Source organism: Tamandua tetradactyla, chromosome 4 (genome assembly GCF_023851605.1).
Source record: "Tamandua tetradactyla isolate mTamTet1 chromosome 4, mTamTet1.pri, whole genome shotgun sequence".
NCBI lineage: Eukaryota > Metazoa > Chordata > Mammalia > Pilosa > Myrmecophagidae > Tamandua > Tamandua tetradactyla.
Genome location: NC_135330.1, coordinates 37,410,934 through 37,427,397, shown reverse-complemented (window position 1 = coordinate 37,427,397; position 16,464 = coordinate 37,410,934). Strand labels below are relative to the sequence as shown.

Genomic DNA, 16,464 nt, shown 5'->3' with positions numbered 1-16,464 from the left:
TTGGGTTGAAGCACTACCTGACATTAAAGGAAGAATTTGGAGAGAGATTGGGGAAAAAAAAAAAAAAGTGATGCCTGGAGCTGGATGCTCCAACTTGAAAGGCTGAAAGGGAAGCAAACGGATGTTGGGCGCCCAATCGATTGGCTAGGTGATCCTCCGTCAGAGGCGCGCTCGCTTCCCAAGGTTTCTAGAGGCTGTCGGCCCGGGCTAAGTGACGTCTGGGGCTGGCCCACCCTCCACTCCTTCCCTCTTCCTGTCTTGGTTCCGCCCGGCCCAGTCCCCGGGAGGGAACGTTTCTCCCTGGACAACAGTCTTTGAGGACTTGAAACTGCCAAAGGGGAAGCCGAGGGGAAGTCTGAGTTTCGAAGGTAAGACGGGCAGCAGGAGGAGCGCCGGTAAAGCTCCAGAAGTTGTTGGAAGGATTTCCCGGGCTCTGGGAGGCAGAGACTGGAAGTGAAAGGGATGCGGGGGAGCGGAGGCCAGGGAGAGTGCGCGGGCTGGTGCTCTTTAGTCCAGAGCCCATTCCTCCAAGATCCTGCCATAATTCACACGTTGTTTATTCAAATCCTCTCTTTATCAGGCACCTCTAATTACCTCTGAGGAAACGAAACTAAAAGCAGCGCTTGTCCGTTGCAGTTGTTTGGCTGGAGCATTTGTATTCTCCGTTCTCATGTTTTACCCAGGTTTCCTCAAGTACCTTTCCATCTTTGTTCCTTTATACCATCTCATCTCACACCCGCTTGTCAAGAAGATTGTTAAGGGAAGCATTTGGCCCCCAAACTTCCTTGCACAGAAAGCGGGTGGCTCAGAAATTGCGTTTATGTTGCACAATTGATTAAATCTCGGAGGGCTTTGAAACTGTTTGGAGAAGCAGGTACTGAGAAAGCAAGCTGAGAAACAGTTGCTTTGTGAATTTTGTAGTAGTTGCAGCTATTTAAATATTCAGGTTACAGTGTAGGGCTATCTAATGTTTGAATTAGATCTATAGTGCTCAGATCTGACGGGGGGGGGGTGTTGCATCAAATTGAACCCCAGCTCCCCATTTGTATAGTATCTGCATGCATTTGGTTGGGGAGAATAAATGTATCATTTTTTCCATAAAAGGGTATTACATGCTCTACCAGTTATTGAATGCCTAACATCATATAGTACTCTGTACTGTATAATACCCTTTACACACATGACTTATCTATTATTCCTGTTTAAGGGAATGGAAAATTGGGGCCCAAAGGGACTAACAGTCTAAGGTCAGACAATTAAGAATTAAAATCTAAGATTACACAACCAGGGGTTCAAACATAGATCTTGCTGAGGCTGACACCCAAGCTTTTTTTCACTGCTCTCTGCTGTATTCCTATATGAACTCACAGTGCAAAAAAAGGAAGTGCAGAGACAGTAAACACTCTGAAAATGAGCAACCTTCCTGGTAGTATGAGAAATGTAAATTGACAAAAAAACATGAAATACATTTTTCTTCTTACACAAGGGTCATTTTTTTTTTTAAGAGAGCACCTATCTCTAGTAAAGGCATTTTTATGTGACATTGAAAAAAACTTGTTAATATAGGTTGAGAAGCCTAAAGACAATAATATTTTTTTGTTACTCGATCCTTTGAAACTTCTTACAAAAAAATTAGCTAAAATGGCTTCATGTACAAAAAATTGTTTAACATTATCCAGAATTGTTTATTTTCTTTCTTTTAAAAAATTTCTGTAAAAATTTTTTTTTAATGTCAGTAATAGGGAGCTAACTGCATTATGGCATATTACACAGTCATTGAAAATGTTTTATAAGACTTTATACTAACAGGAAATTATTTCTATTATGGCATTAAATGAAAGGAAGCAGTATATAAAATTATTTACACAACCTGATCCCAACTATTTAAAAAATATTTATTGAACTATCAAAATAGGAGCAGTGCTTCTGGGCAGTGGGATTATATAGCAATAATATTTCTTATTTTAAAAGTTATGTATATTGATAATATTCTGTACTAAAGTAAGTTCTGTATTAAGTAAATAGATATACTTTGAAAAAGTTGCTAGTAAAATTAATTTCTATAATTCAAATGTTTTCCTGCTATTATAAAATTACGAAGTGTAGCTCCCGTTTCCAGGTGAAATGTTAGAAGACTCATGCAGCATCGTCCTTCTTCTAGCAAGATCATCCTTCCTTACCCTCCTAACAGGAGTTTCTAAGCACTTCATATATCTGCAATCGAGTCTAAAGGAAATAAGATTTCATCTTTCCAAAGAAAAGGGCAAAAAGCTGTAGCTTTTTCCCAGCATGGAGACCGAGAGCCACGACCCCCGCGAGGGACTCGCGCCCTCCACGGCCACAGTGGAAGACAACCGTCTCCTGATCGAAGCTGTCCAAAAGGGTGACATCAAGCAGGTCCAACGACTGCTGGAAAGAGGGGCTGATGTCAATTTCCAGGAAGTGGAAGGGGGCTGGACACCCTTGCATAACGCAGTGCAGCACGGCAGGGAGGACGTGGTGGACCTTCTGCTTCGCTATGGGGCGGACCCCTGCAGGCGGAAGAAGAACGGGGCCACGCCCTTCCTGGTCGCTGGGATCGTGGGGAATGTGACGCTTTTAGAACTTTTCCTTTCTAAAGGATCGCATGTCAATGAGTGTGATTTAAATGGCTTTACAGCCTTCATGGAAGCAGCTGTGTATGGAAAGGTGGATGCATTAAAATTCCTGTATGAGAATGGAGCAGAGGTGAACATGAGGCGAAAGACAAAGGGGGATCAAAAGAGAGTTGGGAAAGGAGGGGCCACAGCGCTCATGGACGCTGCCGAGCATGGCCACGTAGAAGCCTTGAAGGTGCTGCTGGCCGAGATGGGGGCGGATGTCAATGCCCGGGACAATATGGGCAGAAGCGCCTTGATCCACGCTCTGCTGAGCTCCAGGCATGAGCACGTGGAGACCATCACGCGCCTTCTGCTGCACCACGGCGCCGATGTCAACATAAGAGGAGAAAGAGGGAAAACGCCCCTGATCCTGGCCGTGGAAAAGAAGCACTTGGGTTTGGTGCAGATGCTTCTGGAACAAGAGCATATAGACATTAACGACACAGACAGCGAGGGCAATACGGCACTGCTGGCTGCGGTCCAGGGCAGACAGGAGCGAATTGCCCGGTTGCTGTGCCACAGAGGAGCCCGCGTGGATTGTGGGAATCTTGTTATAATAGCCAGGCGGAATTATGACATTTCCCTTGCAGAATTTCTTCTCTCTCATGGAGCCAGAGAAGATTTTCCCCCTCCTGCTGAGGACTGGGTTCCTCAGAATTCATGTTGGGGGGAAGCCCTGAAACATCTCCACAGGATATACCGCCCCATGATTGGCAAACTCAAGATCATGATTGATGAAGAATATAAAATTGCTGACACTTCTGAAGGGGGCATCTACCTGGGGTTCTACGATGGAAGAGAGGCCGCTGTGAAGCGATTCCTTGAAGGCAGTGAACATGCACTAAAGGAAGTCTCCTGTCTGCAAAACAGCCGAGAGAACTGTAACTTGGTGACATTCTATGGGACTGAGAGTCACAGGGACTGTCTGTATGTGTGTCTCGCCCTCTGTGAGCGGACTCTAGAGGAGCACTTGGCCATGCACAGCAGAGTTGCTGCGGAGAAGGTGGAGGATGAGTTTGCCCGCAGTGCGCTTTTATCTGTATTTAAGGCTGTTGCAGAACTACACCTGGTGGGATATGCTCACCAGGATCTGCACCCACAAAACATTCTGATAGGTGAGTCCCCAGTACCCAATCCTCCCTTAGAAATTGCTGAGTCTCTGTTTACGAAAGGAAAAACTTTCCACTGCAGTTTGGAAAGAGCTAGAGTGAATTTTTACAGGTAGTCAATTCAATCAGAGGGTTATCGCAGCAATTTCATAATGGCACTGCAGTCCTTCCTTTCTCCCTGTTATAACTGGATTCCCTTAACACACAGGGAGGTTGGTAAGTGCCAGTGGAATACCACGCTAACCTTAGATTGCCCTTGGAAAAATGCAGATATAAATGCGTGTCTTGGAGGGAGCCAGTTCCAGGAATTTGAATTCCTAGAGTAGTCTGCAAGTCAGGGAATCCTGAAGGTGAGTTGCTACAGACAAAGAGGAAGTGGCTGTGAAACCCCATGGTGAAACTGAGGTCAGAATTGGAGATGTCAAGGCAAGATGCAACAGGGTGAGGATGTGGCCGCCCAAACTGGCAAGTCAAAGTCCGCATCCACTGCTCCAAGCCAGAAACAAAACAAATGGAAACGAATGAAAGGAAGCAAGTAGAGCTGAGTGCAAATTCCCAGTATGTACATACAGTATGTACAGTATGGTACAATAGAAAGAACCTGGGTTTTAGTGATGTTCAGGGGGCTTGAACCTCAGTCCTGCCACTTTCTAGTATTGTTAGCTTTGAACAAATCATTTAATTCTGTGAACCTCAGTTTCCTTGTTTGGAACTGATAATGTCTACTTCGTAAGGTTGCTATGAGGACTAAGTGAAAGGTCCATCAGCTTAATTGCAGCCCACTTTCTTACTTCATCTAGCCTTTTTCTTCCCAGGCCTTCCTTCCATTACAGTGGAATTCTCCAGGTTCTTTTTGCCTCAGGAATTCCTATTTGGAATTCTTTCTTCCCTCTCTTCCCCACTCCTCTCACCTATCCAAATTCTAGTCATCCTTTCAGTCTAAGTGTCTCTTCCTTAAGTAAGACTTCTTCCACACGCCCCCTAGCCACGTAGGTTTTCCTGCCAGGTACCTTCAGAGCATCCTGCACATTTTGCTAGCATCTTCAAAATTGCAGTAATTTTGTGTTTACTCGTATAATTATTCATTTAATATCCATCTCTTCTCCTAGAGACTCTAAATTCCAGGAACTTGATTATGTACTTGTTTACTATCATTTCCCCCCCTCAATAAAATCTTGTTGAATAAGTTAATGTATTCATTTTTCTTAGATTCTGGACCAAGTTCAGAATGGAGAGGTTATAGAAACACACAGTTGCTCTAGCCATCATCCTAGTTAGGGTTTCCGAGGCTTCCTTCTCCAAGTCCTTCAAGCCAGAAGTAAGGGCCAGCTCTTAGAGGACCAGGCACTCACTGGCCCGCCTTTCCTCTTGACCCCCTGAGACCTCTCTGATCCACTCATCCCTCTTTCTGAGACGTGGTGGCTTCTTTCAAGAAGAGAAGACCTTCATGCGGATCATGAACTGGACAAGGAAGAGTGACTCAGTGCAAGCACGTGGTTGATCTATGATGTCTATTAACATGGAGTAGCAGCTGGTGACTGGTTGGCTTGATTTGGTGGAAAACTACGCTAAGGTGGTCCTGGATTTGGAAACTTGGGCTTTTTTGGTCGTTCTTCAGCCATAGGATGTAACCCTAACTTTTTGCCGGCAACTTTATAGATCTTTGCTGTTTGCTTCCAGGAATTACACAGATGGGGCAGCTGGTCAAATTTACTCCCCTTCCTCCCAGTCTAGAAAAACTAAGATGCAAGTCCTGCTCTGACAGGACAGATCCGATGAAGCAGGGTGCATGGGGGTGTTTTGAGGAATAAGCGACAGGACAGATGGAAGCTTTATTATTGCCTTCTTCGGAGATGATGGCTTGTAGTTGTTTGACATATTTATATAAATTAATTGACTCACAATACCGAGAATGAGGATTTTCACTGCACCTCTGCAAATTATTTCTCAGATTCCAAGAATGCTGTTCGCTTGGCAGATTTTGATAAAAGCATCAAGCATGCTGGACATCCACAGGCAATTGAGAGTGATCTACAGGTAATTGTTAAAATCCGTGTTACTTGTTCATCTTTCTGCTTCCTCCCTTATTCACTCATTCGTTGCTTTATTTCCTATGGCTTACAGGAATAGCCCTATTTAAATCAGGATGGAAAGAGCGTTCGTATCTCTTTCACATTGTGCCAGTGAATTTAGGGTTTGGGGGTGGCGCCAGGTACAGTTCCAAACCGGGAGTTTGGGTGTATCAAATCAGGGATACTTTTGGATGAACACAGCACTGTTATTATTTTTTTCTTGTTTTTAAGTTAAGAAATGGAAATTTTAAAAAAAAGAAACTTCTCTAATTATAAAAAGATGAGGTTCAAAGTTTTCCCTAGTCCCGCTTGCTATCCTCACTCATTCCTTACAGACAGCAGCCATCCACTGAGTCTCATCCTGGGAGTAGAGCTTTCAGTGTCAAGAATGAAAGGTATAAAGTCCAAGGTCTATGTTGAGTTGGCTATTGCTTTGGCCCCTTTCTGAATCCATTTGGATCTTTCTCTTCCTCCATTAGCTAAATAAATTGAGCGTGTTGCACAGGTGTCTCTCCAGTGAAGCACTGTCTGCTTAGCAACAAAGTCAATGAGATTTGTTGTCCCGTTCCAGCCAGGCTTGTGTGCTGAGCTCTGAGGAGGGCCAGGTTCTAAGGTTTTCTGAAAGTTCTGCGATGAGGTCAACCTCCAGTGGGAAAGAGTCTGAGCTTGAGATCCTGCAAAAACTGCTTCTCCTGAAGAGAAGATGGAACCCAGCCTTTGCAGACGAACAGGCCCAGGCTGATTCTGACCACGTCTGGGAAGTCTCCTCCTGTGGCCTTCTGTGGCATTCCCCAGGGTGCTAAGTTTGCACACCAGTGGGCAGGAGCTCTCCAACCATTTGTCTGGCCTCCTGCCTCTGCTAGTTTAAAGCTTGGTCTTTGTTGTATCATGGTTCCAGATTTCAGCTCCTACCCTGACTGGTGTCTTACCTGGTTGGTGCAGAAGGTCTTTCTGCTGGCCTCCTCCTCTGCCTCTCTTCCTCTAACCCCTGGGGCTGTCACTGTGTCCCTCTGACCTGGACTGGCTCCTTTATCTGCTGCCTGACATAACCCTGGACCCAAAGTCCCGGTTCCTTAGTACTTAAAACCATTCTTCCTTTCCTCTGTTCATGTAAATTCCATTGCTACCTTTAAGGCCTCTTCAGAGCCCTCTTCCTACAAGCAATCTGCCCTGACAACTCTGGCTCAGGATTATATTTTGCTCCTCAACAATCAAACTTGCGTAGGGTATTTACTGCCTTGAAGAATTACGGACAAACCTGTGTCTTCTCTCCCTAACCAGTCTGCAGACTCCTTGAGATTCCTTACATCTTCCAGTTGTTTATAGCCTGCACTATACCCTCCCCGTTTATCCATGGAGAGGGATAACCTGTCAGCCACGTTGGCTTCATTTTGTGGTTTCTGTGCAGGCTCTTGGACGTCTAGTCCTGTATGTGGTAAAAATGGGAGACATCCCTTTTGAGATGCTGAAGGTTCAGAATAATGAAGAGGTGGTTCAGCTTCATCCAGATGAGGAAATCCAGGATCTCATTCATCACCTCTTCTCCCCAGGGGGAAGCTTGCAGACCCAACTGCATGCTATGTTGGGTCATCCCTTCTTCTGGAGTTGGGAGAGGTAAGTAAGACTGGAGCCTAAACCATAGACATTGAGAATGAAGAGGGCATGGGGAACCAGCAGACCCAGGCTTTCCTCTCAGGCTGGCACTGGCTGGCTGTGTGTCCTTGGAGAGGTGACTTAGCCTCTCTGTATTTTGGTTTTCTCCTCTGAAGGATGTATGGGGGGTTTCCAGCCTTTCTCATTATGCAGAATATTTTAGGACATGGTATTGTTACTTTTATGAAAAATAAAAATCCAGTGCTTTTTTCTTTCTGGAAAAGGTGGAAAGGAGGGGATCATCAGGATATTTTTGTCATCCTCAGCCGCTATAGGACCCTTCAGGATCTGGGAAATGAATCCGACATCAAAGTGCGAGATACTACAAGTACGATCCTCCAAAAACTGGCGCGGGGGCCATTGGAACGCTCCAGAAGTTTTGACCGTTGGACTGCTGTGGTAGGGATAATCCCCATGGGGTTATTCTGGGAGTAAGAATCCGCGTAGAAGGGTCTTTACCTCTTCTAACAAGTGTGGTTAATGTCTGATGTTAGCTTTTCTTTCTTGACCCAGTGAAACCAGGGGGTGAAAGAGGTGATTTTTCCTTGCTTCCCTACCCATACCCAGTGCCTCCCTCTCCCTTTTGCAAAAGTCAGCCCACCCACACACACGCTTCCGGGCCCCAGGCCCACCGGTTCCACCCTCTTCCTAGCTCCTCCTGAGGAAAAGCCGGGAGACTTTGCCTTTCCTCTGGCTATTTCCCTCCAGCTTTGCATTTGTTCTTATGACGAGAGTAGTCAGTTAAATTGAGCTTCGCCCAGAGGAGGTTCTGCGCTGTGAAACTTTTCAGTCCTGGGACAGGCTGGCCGCTGCCTCTGTCGGTGAATAGCCCAGCTCCGAGGCCAAGCGTGCAGACCTACATGCTGTCTGCAAACAGAGACTATGGAGAAGAGATGATCATTCAGTTCTTCTTTTTCGAGAAGAGTTGCACCCAACTTGAACTAAGTATAATAACTACAAAATCGATCACCATCTTGATCTAGTCAATACTGTCAGATCTTTGATCATTATTATTTGGCACACATCTGTGCAGATACCAATTTTGTGGGAAACCAGTGCAAGCCCAGGAGCAAATGAAGAATGCACATGATCCCTGTAGGGCAGGAAGACCCAGAGAAGCGATGGGGATGGAGTGTGTGCTCAGCACCCCAGACATGTGCAGAGCACTAAGGGAGGGTCTAGACCGTGATCCTGGCTGCACACATGTTCCTCATTCTAGGCTTCCACTGGGCTCTGCTTCTCCTCTTTGTTTCTGGTTCTTGCTTTGTTTTCACTCTCTGACTTGTCTGTGGGATACATAGCATGCTTATAAATGCTGGCTTAATATCCAGTGTCCGTCTTCCCGCTAGCCTGTAAATTCCATAGGGGTGGAGACCATCCATTGTCTCATCCATCATTGTGTCCCTGGAATAGGTGAGCCATGTCTCCTTGCTGAGGGACAGTCTATAAACCTTCAGCTAAAACTTAAACATGTGGAAACAGAGCTTAGAAACCACAGTAGATGAGAGTGACAGCTGACAGTGATATAGTGCTGACAATGTCCCGCCCATTGTTCTCGGCACTTTCCACAAGTACCACCATTAATCTGTATAACAACCTTTGAAGCAATTATCTCCACTTGGCAGATGGGCAGACCACAGCACAGGCAAGTACTTTTCTCAAAGGCACAGCGACAGTAAGGGATGCAGCAGGGTTTGAATCTCAGTAGTTTGGCTGCCAAGGCCCTGTACTCAAGCCACTCCACTGTTCAGAGCTGAGATGGCATCAAGTTCCCCAACCATTTAAATTTTAATCATGGAGCAAATGTAGGCACAGAGGTGGTCCCTGACTCACCCAGGGCTGACAGTCAGAGAATGACACTGCTGGGAAGAGAGCCCTGTTTTGTTTCCCCTAAACTTCATCCATGGAGGGTCTTACTTTTAATTCCCTTTTTATGCTTTGTTTTTCTGTTGATTTTAGCAACTCACCTGTAGTCTTGGTCACATGATTGAGTTTTGGCAGCATCAGTTCTAAAACCCATGTTTTTCCATGTTCTTTCCTCCATACTGCTGCACAAACCTTGCCCAGTGTCTCTCATAGGATACACCCAGGCTGAATCAGCAGCACCCTCACATGAGATGAGTCGCTAGTTACTTTCTTCCTAAGTGACACCCGGGCTGCATGGTTATTGCATCTCATTCCCTTATGCCAAGCTTCCCCTAAATATGCACAGCGTACAGGGTGGCAGGCACAGAGAAGGAGAGTATCAACCTGAAAAGAGTCATCCTGGGAGACCAAGAAGCAAGTGAAACAAGTAACCTTTGGAAATACACTTCTTAAAAATAAATACACATATATAAACATACCATCCGGCCTCTTCTGTAACTTCTTGAATATATTGTGAACTCATTCTTTCATAACATTGTAAAAGCTGCATAGTAATTTTCATATGCGTGTATCACAACTTATTTAAGTAGCTAAATACATTGTAAAATGTTTAGATTGTTTACAGGTTTTCCCTATCTTGTACATTTTGGTAAATGAACATCCTTATAACTTATTTCGACCTTCATGACTACCATTTAAATTCTTAAATTTCTACAAGTGGAATTTCAGGAACCGAGTTTGCACAATCTTAAAACTTCTAACGTGTATCACCTAATTTGAGCCATAGAATCAAAAGCCAGTGTCAACTACAAAAATGCTTGTGAGTATTCTTTGTTCAAATTTTGATATTACCATCAATAAATTTGTTGGAAAAATAAATAAGTAAATAAATAAACGCACACCCATTTTGGAAATGGTTGACAGGCCTGACTTCTGTCAGGACAACTCCATTTAAGGAGGAAATGTAATCCAGTGTGGATTTGGAAGGATGGTCACGAGTATAAAAATAATGTACTGTCCTAGCAGCGAAGTTTCCAGTGTCGTAGACAAAGACATTTTTAAAGTGGTTTTAATCATATTGCTTCAGGTTGTTCCTACACCAAATAAGCCCTGAAACTTAGAGGTACCAGTCTCTCCCAGAATGTTGAAAGAATGGTTGTGCCTAAATATCCTTGAAAATTGAGATAATGATCAAGTGAGAGGGAAGGGTTATAACGGAGAAATTAGGATTTAACAAAAGAGTGTGACTACTGAATCATTATATAGGTATTTCTTTTTTGTTTCTAGTGTATTAGAACAGCCAGAAAGAAATACCTGAAATTGAGAAATCATAACTCATACTACACTTTGAAATTTGTTCTGAGACTATTTGTTAAACTGTACTTTGAAATTTATCACTTTTCTGTATATATATTATATTTCACAATAAAAAATGTTTAGAAAATAATATGAGAAGAAAAGAAAAAAAGCAGAAAAATAAATAAATAATACAAGAACATGAAAATTTTAAATCACTCACCATCCTAAAAAAAAAAGTGCTTTTAATATAGCTAATTTCTTATCAAAACAATTCACTTGGGAACTAGAGACACACATTTAAAAATTACTTATAATCTCACATCCTAGCATAATTGCCATTAGCATTTGATGTACAACTCTTCCTTCCTTTTTTATTTTCTATTAAAGTAATGGTAACTGTGAAATATATTCACATGTGTATTTTGCCTTTTGCTGTTAAAATTCCATCAGCATTTATTTTGTGTTCCTACTATGTTTTTGTGTCGTGTTTTATTTTTTAGATAGACCCAGATGTTATGAGAAAAATGAATAAATTCTATGAAAAAAACAAAAATTTCTACCAGGATACTGTGGGTGACCTGTTAAAGTTCATTCGGAATCTGGGAGCACACATTAATGAAAAAAAGTATAAAAAGTAAGTATTGCTTCCACTGTGCTTTCACAGTATTGCTGTTTGATGGAAAATAGAAAACATGTTTTGATGAAAGAAAAGTATTTCCTGCTGTTCGGGAAAGGTTTCATTAATGCGTGCACGGAGGACTCGAATTCATTCTCCTTCAGCTGTTGCTGAGCCCCGTGCTCAGAAGACTAGTAAGCTCCCTTCTGTGAAGAAACACAAGAGGAGCGGGCAGCTAGTGAAGTGAATGTAGAGTTTCAAAAGTCTAAAAATGGCCCTCTATTTGTTGTCAGCTTTGCCTGCCAAAAATGGTAGCTGCAAACTTATAATAAAAAAAAACTTTCAGTTTCCAGGGCTTTTTTTTGGGTTTGTGGAATTGTAGAGAAGGGATTGTGGATTTGTATGATCTCCATTCTACAGATGATAAAACTGAGTTTCAGAAAGATTAAGTTGCCCAAGATTGCACAACTGATTGAAGCTTCAGGATATGAATCTTGCTCTGTCTGATTCTTAAGTCCTTTTTCATTGTGCTCAAGAAATCAAGGGAGCAAAGAGTTGTTGAGAGTCACGTGCTGTAAAAGAGGGGGAGAGGAATTGGGGGCGAGCCTGTCAAATAATTTTTATTTCATTTCAGAATGAAGGTGATAATTGGAGATCCTGTCCAGTATTTTCAGAATACATTTCCTGATCTGATAATCTATGTCTATACGAAACTACAGGGCACAGAATACACTAGACATTTTCCCCAGACCCAGGACCTTCCCAAGCTTCAGTGTGATGGAGCGGCGGCTGTGGAAAGCAAGCCCAATGGCCCTGTGTGATCTTTGGCAAGTTGCAATTGTCTGAGTCTCTGTCGTCTAACCAGGTTGCTTGTGAAGAATGAGTTGGGTGGCTGATGCCACAGCGCCTGGCATTCCACACACGTTTATAACAAAAGCAGTACATGCCCCAGTTACCCTAGTCCATTTCAGTGGGTAAAGAAAGCTTCATGGCAGGAGCTGGGAGGACATTCTGTCTGGATCCTTCTTGTCAATTGCACAAAGAAGTGAGTGCCTAGACCCTTTGTGCTGTATGTTTTACATGAGTTATCTCATTTAATTCTCCCAACCACTCTGCAGTACATGACTTAGTATCCCTATTTAAGAACTGAGAAATACAAGTCTCAGAGAGTTCGAGCTGTTTACCCAAAATCATACAACTTGCACAGAGCAGTGTATACGTGCCACATGGTACTATTGTTATCTCTCTCTTGGTCACCTGAGAACTAAATTACCAGTCCAGGGCTCTCCTGGATGAAGCCAGAAAGGAACATGTCACAGAGGATTCAGGTACTCATTTATTCATTCTTTCAGTATTTATTGAGCACTTACTATATGTGTAGGTTCTACTTGTCTGAGTTCCATTCCCTCTAGAGCCATCCGCACTGGGCACTGTTTTTTACCTTAGGGTGGTAATTCTTCACTGGGGGCAGTTTTGCTCCCCTGGGGATATTTGGCAGTGTCTGGAAATGTCTTGGTTGTCACATCTGGGGGTGGGGGTGAGGGCTATGTGCTACTGGTATCTTGTGATTAGAGGCCACCAATGCTGCTAAGCATCTGATGATAAACAGTCCCCCATAAAGAATTATCCAGGCCAGAATGTCAGTAATATCGAGGCTGAGAAATCCTGCTTATGGGGTCGGGAAGTTTTTGGGCTGGCTCTGGGCCTAAGTCCATAGACGGTACAGCCCACCCCCAGAAGGATGACTCGAGATTTGATTTACTGCTGTAGTGAGACCGTGCCGGGGTCACCTCCTCAGGAAGTCCTCCAACCACCCTCACCCCCAACCCCAGGCTGAGTATTCTTCTAGCTCTCCAGCACCCAAAGCCACATCAGAGCGTGCAAGTCTTCACTTGGGAGCTTTGTCTCCCCCCCCTGAAGTCTGCGCTCCTTAGGGTGAATGAGTGTGAATTTTTGGATTTGTATCTTCACCGAGTAGTAACGTACCTGCCACATGGTAATGCTCAATGAATGTTTCCTATTTGATGAATGAGCCATCTTTGTCCATGAATAATAATACTACATGTGCATATTTTACCTCTTTTAGTTTTCAGAACAATCTCGTAAAGTAAATGTTCCTATACTCGTTTTTCAGATGAGGAAACTGAAGTTAGGAACATCCTGATTTACTTAAGGACACATAGCTAGAGAAGTGTTTCTGCCTTGGCTTGAAAAGACTTTCTGACGTTGAGTTGGATGTTCTTTCTACTTGATCTCAGTGTGGAGGTTCAGGTTTGTAATGGGAGGAGCTGGTAAATAAAACAGTGTTTGAGGGTCTTTCTGAAAAGGAGGTAGCCCATTAATGGATAAATGGGTGTCACTGAATGAAGATAAGAAGAGCTGGAAGAAACTAACAAAGCTTTTCGCTGGGTTTTAGGAGTGGCCAGATTGTATTAGATCTTAAAACTAAGCTTTTGTTTTTTGATCTGTTAATCAAAATGCCTCTCTGTGAAACATATCCAATAAAATTTCAAATCATCTTATCAAACCTGATTTTCTATCAGTGATGTTTCCACTTTAGGGAGTAGCGATATCTAAGGTAGAAAATTCTTAATGAGCAATTCCTGGGTAAGCTTTAACGAAAAGGTATCCCTGATCTTTAATAATGGGAAAAGGGCACATTTTCAGTTCCCCAGTAATTCTGGAACAATGTGGGCCCTGGGAGTTCTTGTAAAGAGAGAAGGAAGGAACTTATTGTTTTATTCTCCCTTCTTCTCTGAGGGTCTCTGTTGAAACTGCACATCCTCTCATTCTGTTGTTGTTACCACCTACATTTAACTGCGCAGGTAGCTCATGTTAGGTACTGTGCTAGGCAAGGCGATTTTGTGCTTGGGCTTGTCAAGTTACAGAGAGAGGAAGGGAGGTGCCTATCCAGAGTGTCCAGGACAAGGAATATAGGTGAGATGATGGGAAAAGTAATAAAACTACCACTTATTGAGCACCACCTGGGTCCCAGTGCTTACTGCTTTTACATAAGATATCCAGCTACATCCATGACAAGTCTATGAGATGCAGTTATTCCCGCTTTATAGAGGAGGTAACTAAAGCTCAGAAACGATTAATAAGTTGTTCAAGTTCACATAGGTAGTAAGTGGAAGAGCCAGGATGCAAACCCAGGTCAGTGAGGCCAAAGGGTGTGGTCTTTCAGGAGTGCCATAGAAGGTGAGTTCAGGCAGGCTGGACAGCTCGCTGTGTGCATGGAGTGAGGGCTTTCATCCATCCCTTTCCAGCAAAGCCTTGAGTTCAGGGCTACCGATGACCTTCATAGTACCACATTCCATGCTTAACTTCTCCGTCTTAGTCACCCTCACCGCCATATCTGATCCCGCTCATTCCTCTCTCGCTCTTGAAACTGTCTTCTCTGGCTTCTTCAGCAGCATCCCTGCTTCTCTTCACTGGTTGAGTCTCTCCAATGTTCTTTGCCAGCCCCTCTGCTCAGCATCTGAACAGAGTACTCCTGACTTAATTGCTCCGGCAATTCTTTCTCTCCTCCCTAGAGGATCGTCATAACCAGGCAGGTGACACTCAGGTTTTGAAATTTAGCTTCCTCCTCTCAGTGGTACCATCATCCACTTAACTGTCCCCAAATTATCAGTCTCTGTTGAACATTTTTTTTTCAGCTTTCCCTTAGCATCTATTAACAGCACCAGTTCTGCTTTCAAAATAGATCCCAAATCTGTCCACAACCCTTCAGCTCTGCACCATCATTTCTCATTTGGACTGAAGCATGAGCTTCATTACTGACTCTCCTGCTTCCACACTGCTCCCCTTATGATCCATTCTCCGCAAAGTGATGTTTAAAAAATGTAAATCCGATCAGGTCACTTCCTTGCTTAAAATCCTCCAGTGGCTCTCCATGATAGAATAAAACCCAAACCATGTACCCTTCCGTACAGGGACCAGCGGGAACTGAGAGCCCACAGCTTCATGCTTGCACCTGTGCTTATCATCTCTCACATCCCTAGCTCATACCCACGCTGGTCTTACCTCCTCAGGAATGCCGTGATCTTGCCCTCCTCAATGCCCTAGCTCTTTCTGTTCCCTCTGCCTGGAGGTTTATCCTGCAGTCTTTGCGTGCTAGTTCCTTCTCATCTTCTAAGCTTCGGCAACCTTATAGTTCCTCAGATCAACCTTCCTTACCCAGCGACAGTCTCAAACCTCATTTTTATGACATCGTAGTGCTAATCACTATCTAAAATTATAAAGTCTATTTGTGCACATGTGGTTTTTTTAATATCTTCCTCTTCCCCGTGATGAGAATATAATAAGCTCTACAAAAGCAGTAATGCTCTCTGACTTGTTCACTATCACAACCCATCCCTAATATTTAGCAGAGTGACTAGAACAAAGCAAGTTTCAACAAATATTTATTGAATGGAGAAATAAATGCTTGTGTGATTCCAATACCTCACTGCATTATAATTATCTAGCTATAAGCTTTCCTTTTTCTATAAAATATGAGCATCTTGAAGGCCAGGATTGCATTGAGTTGAGTTGATTTCCCCTTCTGAGGGACTCTGCCATATTAACATGGGTTCTACAGTGAATGAAGAGGCTGTAAGAACCAAAGAAAAAGCATATCTTAAGGGTAGAGCACCTAGCGCCCAGATAGGGGAGGTTATGTGATGCTTTCTGGTACTCCTCATCTGATTTCATATAGACAGCTGCCCATAAGAGAAGCTGTCTCTTCTTCTCTTAGCTGTTGGGCTCTTAACTCTCCCTAGCCTGTGGGGTGCAAGAGCCAGGACTGTGGACATACAGTCTGCAATTCCTCTAACCAGCCCAGCTGCCTCTTAAGTTTCAGTTTCCAGACAAAATTCCTTTCTTCTGGTGCCACCTTGCTCTTGCTTGCAACAAAAGCTCGGCTCTGTGTGTTTAGGTTCCATAGTGGGTGGCATGTGTGTCCCTCTCTCCACCCAGCCTGGGAGAGCCAAAGCCATATTCCCGGTTCCTTGCACAGTGCCTGGCGTATTATAGGTGCAAAGAAAATGGTTCTAAATTCAATGGAATTGAGTAGAACCTTTTGATTTGGGTTTATGGAGGGTTTCTGCTGGAGTTGCAGAAGAAGAGAGAGGTAAGTCTTGGACCTACCTCCACTCACCTTAGGAGGCAAGATGTTCCAGGTGAAGGACAGCAGGATCTCTCTCTAGAGGAGAGAAATTCAGAGAAAT

The 16,464-nt window shown here is 43.6% G+C and overlaps 1 protein-coding gene across 4 annotated transcripts; it reads left to right on the top strand.

Moving 5' to 3' along the window:
- Positions 1–253: 253 nt before the first annotated feature.
- On the top strand, positions 254–13,769 carry RNASEL (ribonuclease L). Of its 4 annotated transcripts, XM_077157187.1 has the most exons (8): positions 254–368; positions 2,120–3,754; positions 5,700–5,785; positions 7,229–7,434; positions 7,740–7,872; positions 11,139–11,272; positions 11,889–12,081; positions 13,389–13,769. In XM_077157187.1, exons 2-7 carry the CDS (start codon positions 2,290–2,292, stop codon positions 12,073–12,075), a joined length of 2,211 nt encoding a protein of 736 aa, XP_077013302.1. In that variant the 5' UTR covers positions 254–368; positions 2,120–2,289; the 3' UTR covers positions 12,076–12,081; positions 13,389–13,769. The 4 variants fall into 4 exon arrangements, 3 of the variants coding, with proteins under 3 accessions (XP_077013302.1, XP_077013301.1, XP_077013303.1); XR_013174152.1 differs by lacking the exons at positions 11,889–12,081; positions 13,389–13,769 and adding an exon at positions 10,058–10,159 and having other exon boundaries at positions 7,371–7,434; positions 11,139–11,249; XM_077157186.1 differs by having other exon boundaries at positions 11,889–13,769.
- Positions 13,770–16,464: the final 2,695 nt, after the last annotated feature.

Bases quoted from the DNA above. Each gene is read 5' to 3' on its own strand.
- RNASEL (XM_077157187.1), top strand. From the start codon at position 2,290: ATGGAGACCGAGAGCCACGACCCCCGCGAGGGACTCGCGCCCTCCACG. The intron at 7,435-7,739 runs GTAAGTAAGACT...TGTCATCCTCAG, and splicing joins TTCTTCTGGAGTTGGGAGAG to CCGCTATAGGACCCTTCAGG. The intron at 11,273-11,888 runs GTAAGTATTGCT...ATTTCATTTCAG, and splicing joins AATGAAAAAAAGTATAAAAA to AATGAAGGTGATAATTGGAG.